This window comes from Engraulis encrasicolus, chromosome 8 (genome assembly GCF_034702125.1).
Source record: "Engraulis encrasicolus isolate BLACKSEA-1 chromosome 8, IST_EnEncr_1.0, whole genome shotgun sequence".
Taxonomy (NCBI): domain Eukaryota; kingdom Metazoa; phylum Chordata; class Actinopteri; order Clupeiformes; family Engraulidae; genus Engraulis; species Engraulis encrasicolus.
This window is the reverse complement of record NC_085864.1, coordinates 359,335-375,000: the sequence shown is the minus strand read 5'-3', so window position 1 is coordinate 375,000 and position 15,666 is coordinate 359,335. Positions and strand designations below refer to the sequence as shown.

The following is a 15,666-nucleotide window of genomic DNA, read 5'->3' as shown; positions in this document are numbered from 1 at the left end:
ATTTTTTTTCTGAAGTGGAAACGCCCAAAATCCAAGATGGCGGATATGTGGTCATATTTGAACACAATTGAATGTAATTGAAAGAAACATGTCATATGCATTTTTGGAATTGGTGTTTTTTATATTTCTTACACCCCCTGGACAAAAAAACAACCTGTTTCCACCTCCGCCCTTTAAGTTTTAGTACCAAAATCCAAGATGGCTGACATGACTTATAGCATAAATTATGTATTTGGTGTTTTAAGGTCTCTAAAGTCATTGTTTTTTCTTGTATTTGTAATATTCATGATGGATAAAGGACTGTTCAGTCAGCCATTACATGAACTTAATTAAAAAAATATTCAATCTGTTGTAAAAATTCAACATGGCATCAGAAAAGGCATTGAACGGCTATTTTTATGACCAGGTAATGTGTCTTATCCTATTTATTTGTAGGACCCCCTCTGAATACAAAACAACTTGTTTTTATTTTCCCTTTAACTTTCAGAAGCAAAATCCAAGATGGCTGACATTATAGCAAAATAAGGACATTTTGTTGTTTTGACCCATTAAGTAGTAAAGTGTGATAAATTTGCTGTTACCAGAATGGCAATGACCAAGTCGTAGTGCATTACTAAAGGCCCTGTGTCATGTCATAGTATTGTAGTGCTATAGTAGTTAACTTTCAATGACTATTACAGCGTGCCACAGGAGGTACGGCGCGCATTAAGGGGCTGCGGTCTATAAAGCCATTCTGCGGTATTGTACGCCTATTGGTAATATTTTGATAGGCACATAACTGTCATTACGTGAAATGTTAACATTTATGTCATATTTTGCCAAAATTCAACATGGTGTCCAAAAACCCTTGAACTAGCAAATAACTTAGATCTCATCTATATCTGAACTGACCCCTAATCTCAATAGCATAGCAGCAGGTGGAGCCGGTGTGATTTATGACAGGAGTGGAGCCCTCTGCCCATCCTCACGATGCCTCAGTCTCAGAGGTAAAGCATCTGGTTGTGCGCAAATGTTGGCTTGCAATTTGCCAGTTGCAAAAAAAAATGCCAGTTGCCTCCAACTAAACTCTATAGACTGATCAGGAAGTACAAGAAAATCCTATTAATTCATTTCATAGATCAACTATCCAGAAGAATGGGCAATATGATTACCTCATTCCACACATTAGTATATAGAGAATACTCTGTAGCATCATTGAGGCAGACATGGGCGCCGCTAGGGGGGAAAAGATGTTAAAGATTCCAAGGGCCCAACCACTGACAGCACTGACAGAGGCCCTTATGGGGGCCAAAAAATCGAATCTTTCGTGGGGCCCAACATTTCTGGCGGTGTCCTTGGAGGCAGACACAGTTTACATTCACCTGTGCCACCAATACTTCATGATGCCAAAGGTCTTAAAAAGGTATGATAGTGTGGCCATTACTAGGGTCATGGGTGCACAATGACTGTCATGCCAAAGAGCCTAGTTCTGTGAGCAGAGAGCATGGCAAGATTGTTGGAATTGGAGGAATGCAGCATCCCAGGCAGAACATTTGGTGTCATAGCCTTCAGATAAGCTGAAGCCGACCCTGAAGCAACTTTGTAGGCCTTGGCCTTGACATAGGCAGTCAAACCAATGCATATGCAATACTACTATACAGGTGGCACTACATAACAGGTACTGTACATGAATTGATTCATAGTATTTTTTGTTTGAACAATAATTTGAACCTGCACAAAATATTCTGTGCTTACTGTAAATTCACAAATGAATGGCTTTATAGACCTGTCCTAGGGTCCTAGAAGTAAAAAAAAAATGCTGAATGGAAAAATCTATATGAAATGTTCCTGAACTTACAACTGAACCCGCACTACATGTTTCTCTGAAAATTTCGTAACTCTTGGCCAAGCAACCGATTTGATTGGTTATGAGACCTTCTAATTTGCATGACATTCTGTTATATGGACTTAGTCCATTCTCAATGTCTCCAGTAGGACAATGTCTCCTGGAGACATTGAGAATGGACTAGGTCCGAAACGTCTGTTTCTCCAGTTAACCTTCTATAGTAAAATTTCGGCTACAATATACTTTTTCACACAAGCCTTGTGTGCGCTTCCTTTTTTCATTATCTCGAGTGATTACTACTTTGTGGGAGTGCACATACCAAGCAATACACGGGTGTTAAGTGCAGGCGCAGACGCCGACCTTTGTTGGTCTTTTGTCAACCCATGTATACATGCATACTATGTTGTTGTGTCCTCAGATTATGGTGGGACACAGGGAGTGGGGGCCCTTCTGTGGCAATCGCCCCCCCGGCCTTATCGAGACAGGAAGTAACAATGTCAGCATCCTGTTTCACAGCGACAACTCTGGAGAGAACCTCGGATGGAAACTCACCTATGCAGCCACAGGTGGGCAAGGGGAAAATGGGAGATAGAGATGTGAGCGATGTTTTGTATTTCTCAGGTCCGTTTTCGGTCTTTTCTGGGTCTCAAAAGCTGTTAAAACGTGGACTAAAGGAATATCTTTGAAAATGCATTATTCTTTTGTTTACATGTACCCCCCCCCCCTCTATCTCTGTGTTCTGCAGGAAGTGAGTGTTCTGTGCCTACAGCACCTCTTTTTGGCCAACTGGAGCCACTGCAGCCAAAGTACAGTTTCAAAGACCACGTGCTGGTAACATGTGACACTGGCTACGTACTGCTGAAGGTAAACCTCTCTCTCTCTCTCTCTCTCTCTCTGTGTGTGTGTGTGTGTGTGTGTGTGTGTGTGTGTGTGTGTGTGTGTGTGTGTGTGTGTGTGTGTGTGTGTGTGTGTGTGTGTGTGTGTGTGTGTGTGTGTGTGTGTATGGTGTGTGTACGCGTGCTACAGAGCTGACTTAAAGAATCAGCTTGCTTGCCTTCATATTTGTGTGCATATGCGTGTGTCGTGTGTGTGTGTGTATGTGTGTTTGTGTGTAAGTGATTTCTGGAGCGTGGACACATCAGTGTGTGTGTGTGTGTATGTGTGTGAGTGTGTGTAAGGTTTTCGTGTGTGTGTGTGTTTATTCGGGGGGGTGTGTGATGTGTGTGCGTGCGTGTGCGTGCCTGTGCGTGTGTGTGTGTGTGTGTGTGTGTGTGTGTGTGTGTGTGTGTGTGTGTGTGTGTGTGTGTGTGTGTGTGTGTGTGTGTGTGTGTGTGTGTGTGTGTGTGTGTGTGCATGTGTGTGTGTGAGAGGTGTGTGAGAGGTGTGTGTATTTGTTTGTTTCTTTGTGGTGTCCCTGTCCATTGTGATACATGTATGTTTGGTTTGCTCACATTTTCACATACACTGATTGTAACTAGCACATAGCACACACTGCACTTTCACAAGGACCACAATGGAAACAAGCTCCAAGCTTTTTTGTGTTATCCTTTTGACGTGTTGTACAAGGTTTTCAATACATATTTATTGACTTATTTATTTGTATACCTTTTAATGGTTTGTACAATGTCAATAAAGAAATCAATCAATCAATCAAAATCAATCGAAAACCGCGACCTTGATACAGTGATATGGACCGAAACCGAAAATGAATTTCAACCGAAACTGATAACCAATAATTTCCTGTTTCTCAGGGCCGATACCGATACCGATACCGATACCGATATGTTCACATTTTCATATTTAATATAATATATTGATATAATCTACTTTGTGCTGGATACAAAAACTGAGGAGGTAGCTGTTCTGACCCATCTATAACAACAAACAACTTTCTGACTCTTCATATGTTTTTCTTTCATCACAAAATGTGGTCATCTCATAAAACATGTAGCAAGACACAGCTCTAACAAAAATATGCATCAAACATGCATCTTAATTTTAATAAAAAAGTGCATCCCTTATGGTCTGTTTAAATAATGTAATAAAGTAAAGTGCGTTCTGAAAATCAATATTGCTTTGACTGCATTCAAACAAAATGAATGACCAAATCTGTCCTCCATAGGGGCCCCAACTGTCACACTAATCGTGGTGAACACATACATAAAAAATAGGTTGGACCTCAATTTGTCACGTATAAGTAATTGAAGATATATATGAGAAAAAACACTACAATAACGCCAAAACAGAGAATTTTCTATGTAACTTTTGAGGGCCCCATGTTTATATTTTGCCTAGGTCCCCAAAATGGCTAGATCCGCCCCTGTGCATGAACGCAACCCACTTGGTGAACACACAGTATTTCAGAGGTGTGCACCCTGTTAACACTGCAGCTAGAGATGCCGGGAAAAAAAGGTAAAAGGTAAAACTACTTTCACTAGTTACAATTTGTAACCTTACTTAAAATCAATAAACATTTGCAGATTGTAAATAGTTTGCCTTAGTTTGTTCTTAGACCTTGTGAGCATTTTAAAACCATGTTAGCATTTCGCTAGGTGTTTAAAAGCATTGCAAACAAACATGTTGCGAGTTCGGTGCCTGCACTCACCCTCTCGCGTTGGGAAAACTCACATGTTTAGATGTTTAAAAGCAGTCCAAGGGCCTTAGTAAATCCACAAGGTTAAAAGTAAAGGTTAAAAGTAGGTAGTTTTGGCAATCTCCGCTCATGTTTAACTCATAGTCCATTCAAACATTAAAAACAAAAGAGAGACCGGATAAGATAATACCAGAGACGGTCTATTATGAATTAAAAGAATCTTTGATAATACTCCTAGAATCTCTGTCACAGGCTTGTTTCACCTTCCCAGCCTGAATGAAAATGTTTAAGTAGAAGACGCTACTAGGCTTGAAGGCAGTTCCGGCGTTTTCATTAAATTATCGGATATTCATCAGAATAATTTTATATCGGGCCGATATAAAAAAAGGCCATATCGGCCGATATTTTAAGGGACCGATATATATCGTGCATCTTTACATGCCACCCCTACTGTGTGTGTGCGTGTGTTCGTGCATGTGTGTGTCGAACTTGGCTACATGGTATCCAACTCAGCATGAACCGTTCTGTATGCTACACCACGATCAGCAAAGAGAGACCATGGCGCACATCTTGAGCGGTATACATTGCGCGTCATGACCGCATTGTAGCTTTGACTTTGATGACCATATTAATTTGATGTGATAGTGCTTCCAAGCTTCGAATGAGATACATTTCATAAATCGTGGGGTGTATCGAACCGTAAGTCAAAAATCATGATACGAACTGAATGGTGAGTTGAGTGTATCGTTACAGCCCTAATTGACGGTTATATGGAAACAAGCTATTCCAAAATTCTCAAATACCAACCATTGTGTAATGCTCTGAATAACTGCAGCTACTCTTGTAACACTATAGCATTAATCTTTGGTAGTTTGGGCCATGTCCATAAGGCCCTCACACCAGAGCGGGGAAGGGGGGTGGGACAGAAGCAATTGATATTAGTCGGGTGGCAGCGGCGTAGCCTGGCTCTCACGCAAACCCTTCGTGCTTCGTGCATCTTCGTTAAACTTCGTGAGCTCGCACAACCATTGTGAGAGCCAGGTTAGCAGCGGCGCGGGAGACGGCTCCTTTTGCGCTGCATTTGGAAAATAGAATCGGATTTTGGACGACAGTGGCCAGCGGTGTCCCATTCAAATGCATAGCAAAGTAGCGAACTAGCTTTGGCTGTGTGGGGATTCCTTAGGACATTCAGTGAGCAGATCCTTTTAGTTTTGTAAAGAACTGTTATACATTTTGCTGTGTGCAATGATAGACGCCTATCTGTCAATCCAAATAAATAGTAAAGTGTGTGTGTGTGTGTGTGTGTGTGTGTGTGTGTGTGTGTGTGTGTGTGTGTGTGTGTGTGTGTGTGTGTGTGTGTCTGTCTGTCTGTCTGTCTGTCTGTCTGTCTGTCTGTCTGTCTGTCTGTCTGTCTGTCTGTGTGTGTGTGTGTGTGTGTGTGTGTGTGTGTGTGTGTGTGTGTGTGTGTGTGTGTGCGTAGGATGGAGAGGCAATGGAGCATCACCAGATGACCTGCATGAAGGACGGCACCTGGAGCAGCGAGGTCCCCCCCTGCACACGTAAGAGGACACATACACACACACACACAGACACACACATAACACACAACCACTATACACACACAACCTACAGGTTGCATTTAGGTTCAGCCGAGGTTGTAGCCTCATAAGACGCACCGTTGCACCAGTGAAACGTCTTACTATTCATTGAAAACTCTTTACTAGCATACAGTTGTAGCATAAATACTAATACGTTATGACAATGCACATGCATGTGAATAGTCTTGCCATTAGAAGAGCACATTAGTGTACTTGTAATCAGCATGCCACACCGATCTTTTGTTTTTATTTTGTTGTCTCTCCACACATTTCCCACTCTTCACATTCACTTTTTGTCTTCCCTCTCTTCTTCCCATCACCCTTTTTCTTGTCACCCAGTGCCTCTCTCACCCTCTCTCTCTCTCTCTCTCTCTCTCTCTCTCTCTCTCTCTCTCTCTCTCTCTCTCTCTCTCTCTCTGTTCTCTTCTGCATCCATTCTATGATGTCACTACAGAGCGAGAAGCCCTACGGAATCGCCGTTCTTTGCTGAGCTTTCTGACCAATGGGATTCTCCATTAGAGCAGGGATGGCGCCACTCTAGCCAATCACATGTTTGCTTGCACAACACCTTCATCTGCATTCCAAAGCCTGTTCATAGCCAACACCAATCAGAAGAGGCAGCTAACAATAGCCAATAGAAATCAGTATAGACTGTACAGTCAGTGTACAATGGAGGAGCCAATAGAAACACACCTTGTTGACGGCAGGATTTGAGGTAATCAATAGGAACTATGCTATCTATGTTAGTTATGTCCCTATTGGCTTGTATCATGGGGATCGTTCGTGATGAAGCAATGATGCTTTTGCTACGCAGTGGGCATGCCCTCTTTGCCAGTTTGATGCATTCTGGTTATCAAAAGCATCAGTGCTCAAACAAAAACCCAAGCCCATTGCCTGAAAGGATACAAACAGAATGGAAGTAAGATTAAGAGAAACAACTTTTCGCTTTTTGTATATGTTCTGTATACTACTTTGTTTAATAAATTATATCTCTCTTTTGGTGTGACTTCACTGTGACACACTAGGATTGGTAATTCCCATGTTGTTGCGCCCATGTTTATGTGCCCGTATATGTATATGTATACGTTTATGTGCCGATCCGGCTCTTTGCACACATTACAAAATCTGGCTCTTGGTCACTGGTTGGCCATTGCTGCACTAGTGGGTGGACGGGGCACACACACACACACACACACACACACACACACACACACACACACACACACACACACACACACACACACACACACACACACACACACACACACACACACACACACACACACACACACACACACACACACACACACACACACACCTTCCAAATTGCAGTACATTTTGTTGTAACAACACTATCTTAATAATCTTTGTTATGCATACACGCTCATATAAACATATCACATAAACATATAACATATCATAAAAACATACACACAAGTACACACACACACACGTGCGCGCGCACACAAGGGATGCAAACGATTAATCGACTTTAATCGACCAATACTTTAATTGATACAAAAAAACATTAAGTAAGGGATAATTGACGACACGGTGTGCGTATAACAGGAAAACAGGATAAAAGGATAACTAAATTTCTATCTATAACTATAGGATAAAAAATATCGCATTTGATATTGGAATTGACTGTTAAGAAGTCCTATCATCTATGTGTGAATTCTTGCCATTCAAATGTTTTGAGAACATACTTTTAAAACCTCTACAAAATTAATTTTGCAATTTAATTCATTGGAATGCCCAATACAAAAATGTCAATTTCTCAACATTCTATAAAATGGACATAACATCAAGTTGCAAAAGAGCTCTTCAATTCAACTAACAAGAGACCCAGATGAAATGGACATGTGAAGAGTGTGTGTGAAGAGGGGTGTGAATAGTGGGAATATTTAAATCACCTTTGGATTAAAGAATTTAAATAGAATTAATTTAAATTCAGTATTTTATCTCAATTTTGTATTAACATTTTGAGATTTCGTTTTTTTTCCCCAAGAAACTTTGAGATTTCGGGGGGGAAATCTGCTGATCAATTAATCGTAAGTTGATCGATAAGGCAATCAACTAATGATTAATGAATTAATCGATAATTTGCATCCCTAACACACACACACACACACACACACACTAACAAAGACTATATGAAGAGCAGTTCCTTGTGTATGCGCAAAGTCACTGCATATGATGGAGAGTGGAGAAGGAGAAGATGGGAAATAGAGGTAGTGAGCGATGTACTGGATTTCTCAGGTCAGTTTTCTGTCTTTTCTGAGTCTCAAAAACTGTAACACGTATAGGAATATTTTTGAAAATGCATTGGTCTCTCGTTTACACGTAAACAGAGTTTTATAATGCACATTTCAAAACTCTACAAAACTTTAACAATATCCCATTTAGGGGGCTATAATAGCTCTCTCCCCACCTCCCATCATCCTGTCTCTCTGTTTTCCTCTAGTGGTAGACTGTGGTACTCCAGAGGTGATAGTGAGAGGGCATGTGGTGTTCCATGGACCAGGCAACAGCACACTGTTCGGTGCGAGCTTCCACTACCGGTGCCCAGAGGACCCAAACAGTGCCATCCCAACACCACCACCTGAGTCTGTGCCAGCGCCTGCTGACGCCCCCCCAACTGCCCTCAGCTCTGATCCAACACCCTCTAGCCCCGCCCCCACTCAGTCAGCCACACCTCCTGCTGAGCAGGCCTCACACTCCCCCACGCCTCTAAAGAACGGTGTGTATTGCTAACATCTCTGGAGGTGTCTTCTTATGCAATGAATTTTGAAATTATGTTTGACCAGTCTCCAACGTGCAGTTTAACTGTACTGTTTTGCCGAGTCCCACAATTCAATTTGCTGTCACTAGGGGCGTCTAGATGTATAGGCCAGCAAAGGTGAAGAATCTTTAAAAAGGTCCTGGTTCCGGTTCATGATCAGGATCACCACCAGAACTTATTTTTTCCTTCGGTCATTACCAACAACTCCACAGAGTTTCATCCAAATACGTTCTGAATTTTTTGAGCTATCCTGCTGACAGACAGACAAACAAACAGACAGACAGAAACTAACAAACAGACAAACCAACGCGACCGAAAATATAACCTCCTTGGCGGAGGTAATAATCTCTCCCTCTCTCTTAAACACACACACACACACACACACACACACACACACACACACACACACAGACACACACACACAGACACACACACACAGACACACACACACACACACACACACACACACACACACACACACACACACACACACACACACACACACACACACACACACACACACACACACAAACAAACACACACACCTAACATACTCATACAAGAATTTATATTCTTTCTCTGACACACACACACACACACACACACACACACACACACACACACACACACACACACACACACACACACAGTAGAATAACATACTGGTGTGTGTGTGTGTGTGTGTGTGTGTGTGTGTGTGTGTGTGTGTCCTCCCTCATTCACCATAGCTGGGAACGAGATTAAAGTATACTCAAGACACGAGACATATAGGTACCTGGGCCACATGTTCAATATAGCTGGGGAGTGGCACGAACAACTTGGAGAGATCCGCGACGAATACTTGGAGAGGCTACATCAGATAGACCAATGCCCTCTGCCTGTCTGCATGAAACTCCAGGCAGTGCGTGATGTAGCCCTATGCAAAATCCAACATTTATTCGCAAACATACACATAACTAAGAAAATGCTTAATGAACTGAATGACAAAACCGTGGAGTTGGTGAGGAAATGGCTAAGCCTAAATTCACATACAACCAGAAGCATCATCTTTTTGAAAAAATCAGACGGGGGACTTGGAGTCCCAAACATTACATGGACATACACGGCCACCCGAATAAACCACCTGTTGTGCATGCTGAACAGCGATGATGCGACAGTTCGGGACATGGCTCGGGGCTCTCTACTTCTGGATATGAGGAAGCGCAATATTCCATTAGCCCCTATCGGCGAACCAAGTTTCCTGGGCTTCAAAAAGAAAATGAGTGGGAAATTAGACAGCAATGCCAGTGGATTTGGAGTACGGTCTGACTGGCCAGATTTAAATGACCTATGCACGAGTAACAACGTGGAGCTCAGATGGGTAAATAGGAGTGGAGCTCAGGTCATCGTCAGCGAGGAGCTTTTAATGGACCCTGATGTTCGTGCAGAAGCGACTCTACACCATGACGAAACCAGCAAAGTGATCAGCAGCAGGATGTGCAGGTACGAAATCATGCATTACCTCCATTCACAAGAACGCGCCCATTGGCTGAACTTGCGACTTCAAGGCAAACTCGCGTGCCTACAGTGCGCTGACCATACGGTCTCTCACTCCGCGCTCCATAATCCAGCTGTCAATACAGGCATTCTTAAATTTGTCATTAAAGCTAGGCTCCAAGTTCTCCCTACTCAATATAACCTTTCTCTCTGGTACCCAATGCGCCATAAACCATTCTGCCTGTTACATACTGACGAGACTATAGAATCTACAGCGCACATCATGAATGCCTGTATTGCTTTTAAAGGCCTGTACACCGCCCGTCACAACCGCATTGTGGACATTACTGCAACAGAACTGCGCAAACTACATGGACCAACACATGTACACACAGACAGAAAAATCAACCCAAACTGGTTTTCCCATTTGACCACCAATGATGTTCTGGACAATGTTCTTAAAGACTGCCCTAACACCCCTGACATTGTTCTTGTGGACGAGACTCTAAAAACCATCACAGTTGTGGAAATAGGATGCTGCTTTGATGCATATATGGACCTGTGCTTTGCTGAAAAATGTGTTAAGTATCAACCAGTAATTCATGCATTGACAGTAAGTGGCTACAAAACATCCATGGTGGTACTTATCTATGGTAGCCTTGGACATGTTCATAAATTGTGTGTCAGAGGTTTGCAAATAGCTGGACTAAATAAGAAGAAAGCAAAACAGATAGCCAAGTATTGTTCAATATCTGCAGTTATAGGCAGTCTGCATATTTGGAGGAGGAGATGCCACTTGTATCCCTGAATAGGCTTCAGGCCAGTATGACTTTTGCATTTATGTAGAAGACACATTATTGCTACTTTAATATTGTTTGGGGCGCTGTATTGTTTCTCAATAATTATTGGTCCTCCCAAATAAAATAATCAAACTGTGTGTGTGTGTGTGTGTGTGTGTGTGTGTGTGTGTGTGTGTGTGTGTGTGTGTCTGTGTGTCTGTGTGTCTGTGTGTCTGTGTCTGTGTGTCTGTGTCTGTGTGTGTGTGTCCATAAGGTACATATGTGTGTGGCGGGAGTGGCAAGTGGACTAATGCTGAACTAGGAACAAAACTGCCCTCCTGCCTCCCAGGTAACCCTCACCTCATACCTCAGGTGACCCTCTACAAATAAACACCTCAAATCTCATGTAACCCATCTTGTACAGTATAAACACCTCATATGAAGGATGAGCTTCCTAAACACCTGAAAGTTTTTGATTTTGCATTCAGCTCTTGTGTGCGACTCCTTTCTTCCTTTTCGTCATACTGCCCTTGGAATTACACACGCTCAGAATATGACATTGGCACGGACACCACCCCACTATTGTGTATCTACGTGTGGGTGTGTGTGTGTATATATTTATATGTGTATGGATGTCTGTATGTGTGTGTGTGTGTGTGTGTGTGTGTGTGTGTGTGTGTGTGTGTGTGTGTGTGTGTGTGTGTGTGTGTGTGTGTGTGTGTGTGTGTGTGTGTGTGTGTGTGTGTGTGTGCATGTATTTACATGTGTGTGTGTGTGTGTATTTACATATGTGTATGTGTGTCTGTGCATTTACATGTGTGTGTGTGTGTGTGTGTGTGTGTGTGTGTGTGTGTGTGTGTGTGTGTGTGTGTGTGTGTGTATTCAGCCTGTGGTGAGCCGTCTCAGCCGTTCCCCTCCGTAATGAAGCGCATTGTGGGCGGGCGCGTGGCCACGTGGGGCCAGTTCCCGTGGCAGGCCCGGCTGTCGGTGTGGGACGCGTCCCGTGTGCCCGAGGGCCGCTGGTTCGCTAGCGGGGCGCTGCTCTCCCCCAACTGGGTGCTGACGGCAGCTCACGTGCTGCGCTCGCCACGCCGACATCCCTCCGTGGTTGCCGTGGCACCCAGTGCTGTGCGGGTTCTGCTGGGACTGCTTGACCTACGACGCCCCCTGCAGGTTACTTTGTTTTTGTTTGTGTGTTTGTTTGTTTGTTTGTTGGGGTATGTTATGTACACGTACAAGGGTTGTTGAGGTGTTTGATTTGTTTGTGTGTTTGTTTATTTGCTTGTTATGTACACGTAAATGGGTTGGTGATGAGCGCATGTGTGTGTCTGTGTGTTTGTGTGTGTGTGTTATGTGCGCGGGTGTCTGTGTGTTTGTGTGTGTATTTTGCCTTCTGCAGGCCTCCAGCCACAGCGTGAGTCGTCTGCTGCTCCACCCACGCTTTGACCCGACCAACTACCGCCACGACATCGCCCTGCTACGGCTGGCCCAGCCTGCCCCCTACTCCCCGCTGGTGCGGCCCGTATGCCTACCCCCGCCCTGGACAGAGGGACAGCCGCCACAGCCCCCCCCAAACACCCTGGCAGTGGTGGCCGGGTGGGGAGTCGTGGCCAGCAACGGGACCATGGAGGAGGCAGGGATGGGGGCTAATGTGGTTGGGCCAGGAGAGAGGGTGGTTGAGGGAGGACAAGGTGTGGTGGGGACAGGAGAAAGTGTCGTGGAGGGCAGAGAGAGCGGGATGGGGGCAGCGGATGGGGCTATGGTGGCAGCAGAAAGTGCGGTTGCGATAGGAGCAGGAGGGATGGGGGTGGGAAATAGCGTGGTTGGGGGAGGACATGGGGTGTTGGGTGAACTGGGTGTCAGTGAGTTAGGTGAGGATGAGCTGGGGGAAGGTGATGATGAGGGTGGGGTCTCCTCTGTGCTGCGCTATGTGCGTCTGCCGGTAGTGGAGCAGGCGGAGTGTGAGGCCAGCTACGCATCACGATCACGATCCTACAACATCAGCAGTGGCATGTTCTGCGCCGGCTTCTACGAGGGGGGGCGCGACACCTGCCAGGGGGATAGCGGAGGTGCGCTGGTGACGCAGGACCCCTGGACAGGCCGCTGGGTGGCCCAGGGCCTTGTGTCTTGGGGGGGGCCCGAGGAGTGCGGATCGAGAAGGGTCTACGGCGTCTACACGCGTGTCGCCAAGTACGCACGCTGGCTGCATGACAGCATGGGTGTCGAGTCCTGGTGGTGACTACATAACTTCTAACGTCCTGACCCCATGAGCTCCGTGACCCCTGAACTCCTGCCTCCTTTGTGTTCATGACCTCTTAGCTCTTGGCCCCTGTCAGGGGGTGTTCACTCGCGGAACTAGCTACTAGCCACAAATGGCTAACCCTAATCCGAATAAGTGCAAAATGAATGGGTGTCAATGGGCTTTCTACTATTATAATTTGTGTGATTTAAAAAAAAAAAATTGCCCTGAAATATTAATATTCAGTATGGAGCTAAAATAATGAGTAGCCTTTCGATTATTTTGCGCAACTAGATTATTATATACTGGGACACAAAGCTCAATATTTATGAGGCCAAACCCATAAACATTAGCGGGATGCTAGCGAGTACAGGTCGAAATCTTCTTTCCTGCTGTAAAACTAGACACCTGAAAGATTTGATAATACAGCCTATTATTAAACATAGTGCTTACCAGGAATATTTTGTTGATGAGATTTGTGACTGGAAATTGCAGTAGCAATGTACTATATTTAGCATATGGGCTCCCTTTTCCATTCCATACTTTTTCCCACATGAAAGACTTACCGACGCTCGCCAACTAGTGGACACTCAATCGGAACGGCAGTATGCAATCAAAGCTAACTGGCTACAATGGGAACCAATCAGACTGAATCTTCTCCCTATATTCTAATTTCTCTGCCCCTGTACACCTGTGACACCTATGCTGTGACCTTTTGACTCCCTTGAACATGGGTGCTGAGAGCTAGTGGTGATCCCATGGCTCTTGGATTTCTGACCCCTGTGCACCTGTAGTGCCCTAAACTGTGACTTTTTGACCTCTATCATGTGAAGAGCACGAGCGCTGCTGGTGCCCTTGTGACTTCTGAACTCTTCACCCCTAAGACTCTTGAGCTGCCCCTATTCCACTGTTATGACCCCTGTGAGGAGCACTTTAGCACTGTCGATGATCCCCTGACATCTGAACCCTTTACCCCCAAACCTGGGACCACTGTGGCCCCTAAGCCCTGACCCCTTAACCCCTATCATAACCCCTGTAATGGCACAAATACACCAGACTAGAGAGACACTGCGCAACGTAAGTAATTGACTTTGTATGGAGTTGCTGGCGACAGAAGAGACAAATGTGATTTGGGTGACAAGAGACGACTTGAGCGACAGTTTGTAGGTGAACTTCAGTGAATATCATGCTAATTAGCTATAATGTGGCCGCTGCAGCCAATTGGAGTCCGGAATGCTTGCATTCTGCTTTTAATGGGCATACTATATTGCTTCCATCGCACATGTCTCTCTTGCTATGAAAACATCCCAGCGACTCTTTGTAAATTAGGTCTCCTCTGGTGTGTTCGCGGGGTAAGACGCCTCTGATAGTGATCTCTGGAGCCTGAGATAATGGCCACTTCTTACTTTGCTATGTCACTCATCACTATACCATTGTGTAGTTGTGTATTGTTATTGCTGTAAAATACAGATCAAGACACAGCCTTTAAGCACACTATCCACCAACCTCACTAATATCACCTTCATGTTAGCTCTTCAGTACTTGTTAACTATTCATCCTCACTGAGATTATGTTCTATGCAGAGGTGGCGGAAGTAAAAGTAGAGGTAAAAAAAAAACTAAACCTGTCATATTTTCCTTCCATCACAAGTAACTTCATTGAGTAACAGGTCTACAGTTACTATAGATGTACCTGATTCTGTGTAGGTGGGATCAAATTTGGGAGGCTTTTCCACAACAACATTGAGTCATCTCATTAGGAACAATGGAATAACTGGTCTATCTGCTATGCAATATTACGCGCTCTTGTACTTACACCTTAACTTCACTTTTATTTTTACTTTGGTTACCTCTGGTTCTATGCCATTAAACATTCTGTGCATAATACCACCTGTGAACATGACTTTTATACAATTAAAATACACGTTTTAATCTTCTGTAGCTTTTGAATGTGGAAGCATCTGTTCACCTTTCAGCAGCATAATGTTCCACGACTCGTGTAGTAGCAACCTGGCATCACTAGGTGGGGATAGAGGACTTAAAGCCCGCTGCAGTGGACAGTGCACTCTAGTGGGGAAACATTACATTGCACACGGGCGCTTGAATCACTGCAACACACTGGCTGTCGCTCGCAGGGAGTTTACTGTAAGACAATTGTTCAGTGCTTCCAGCTACTTATCTCATTCTTCCTCTGTCTCCTACACTCTCTCATTGTATTATCTCTGTATTTCAATTTGTATCTCTCTTTCTTGTCCTTTATTCTGCAACCTTATTCTGCTGTTCTCTTGTTCCTGTTGAACTCATTCCTTCTTTCTGTCTTTCTTTCTCTGTCTTTTTTTGTCCCTTCCAGTCTCTCCATTCTCACTTCTCTT

At 44.1% G+C, this 15,666-nt stretch overlaps 1 protein-coding gene across 3 annotated transcripts in view; it reads left to right on the top strand.

Annotated features, from left to right (window-relative positions):
- Positions 1-15,231, top strand: part of masp1 (MBL associated serine protease 1) — a 33,672-nt gene extending 18,441 nt beyond the window's left edge. The window contains exons 6-13 of one of the 3 annotated variants that reach the window (XM_063204766.1): positions 2,244-2,391; positions 2,571-2,689; positions 5,899-5,977; positions 8,484-8,759; positions 11,331-11,405; positions 11,943-12,229; positions 12,456-12,710; positions 12,960-15,231. In XM_063204766.1, coding sequence (XP_063060836.1) covers positions 2,244-2,391; positions 2,571-2,689; positions 5,899-5,977; positions 8,484-8,759; positions 11,331-11,405; positions 11,943-12,229; positions 12,456-12,710; positions 12,960-13,295 — 1,575 coding nt within the window. In that variant the 3' untranslated portion in view covers positions 13,296-15,231. Of the gene's footprint in view, positions 1-2,243; positions 2,392-2,570; positions 2,690-5,898; positions 5,978-6,470; positions 7,113-8,483; positions 8,760-11,330; positions 11,406-11,942; positions 12,230-12,455; positions 12,711-12,959 lie in introns of those variants that run through there. The other 2 variants (XR_010035778.1, XM_063204765.1) reach the window with 2 other exon arrangements.
- Positions 15,232-15,666: the final 435 nt, after the last annotated feature.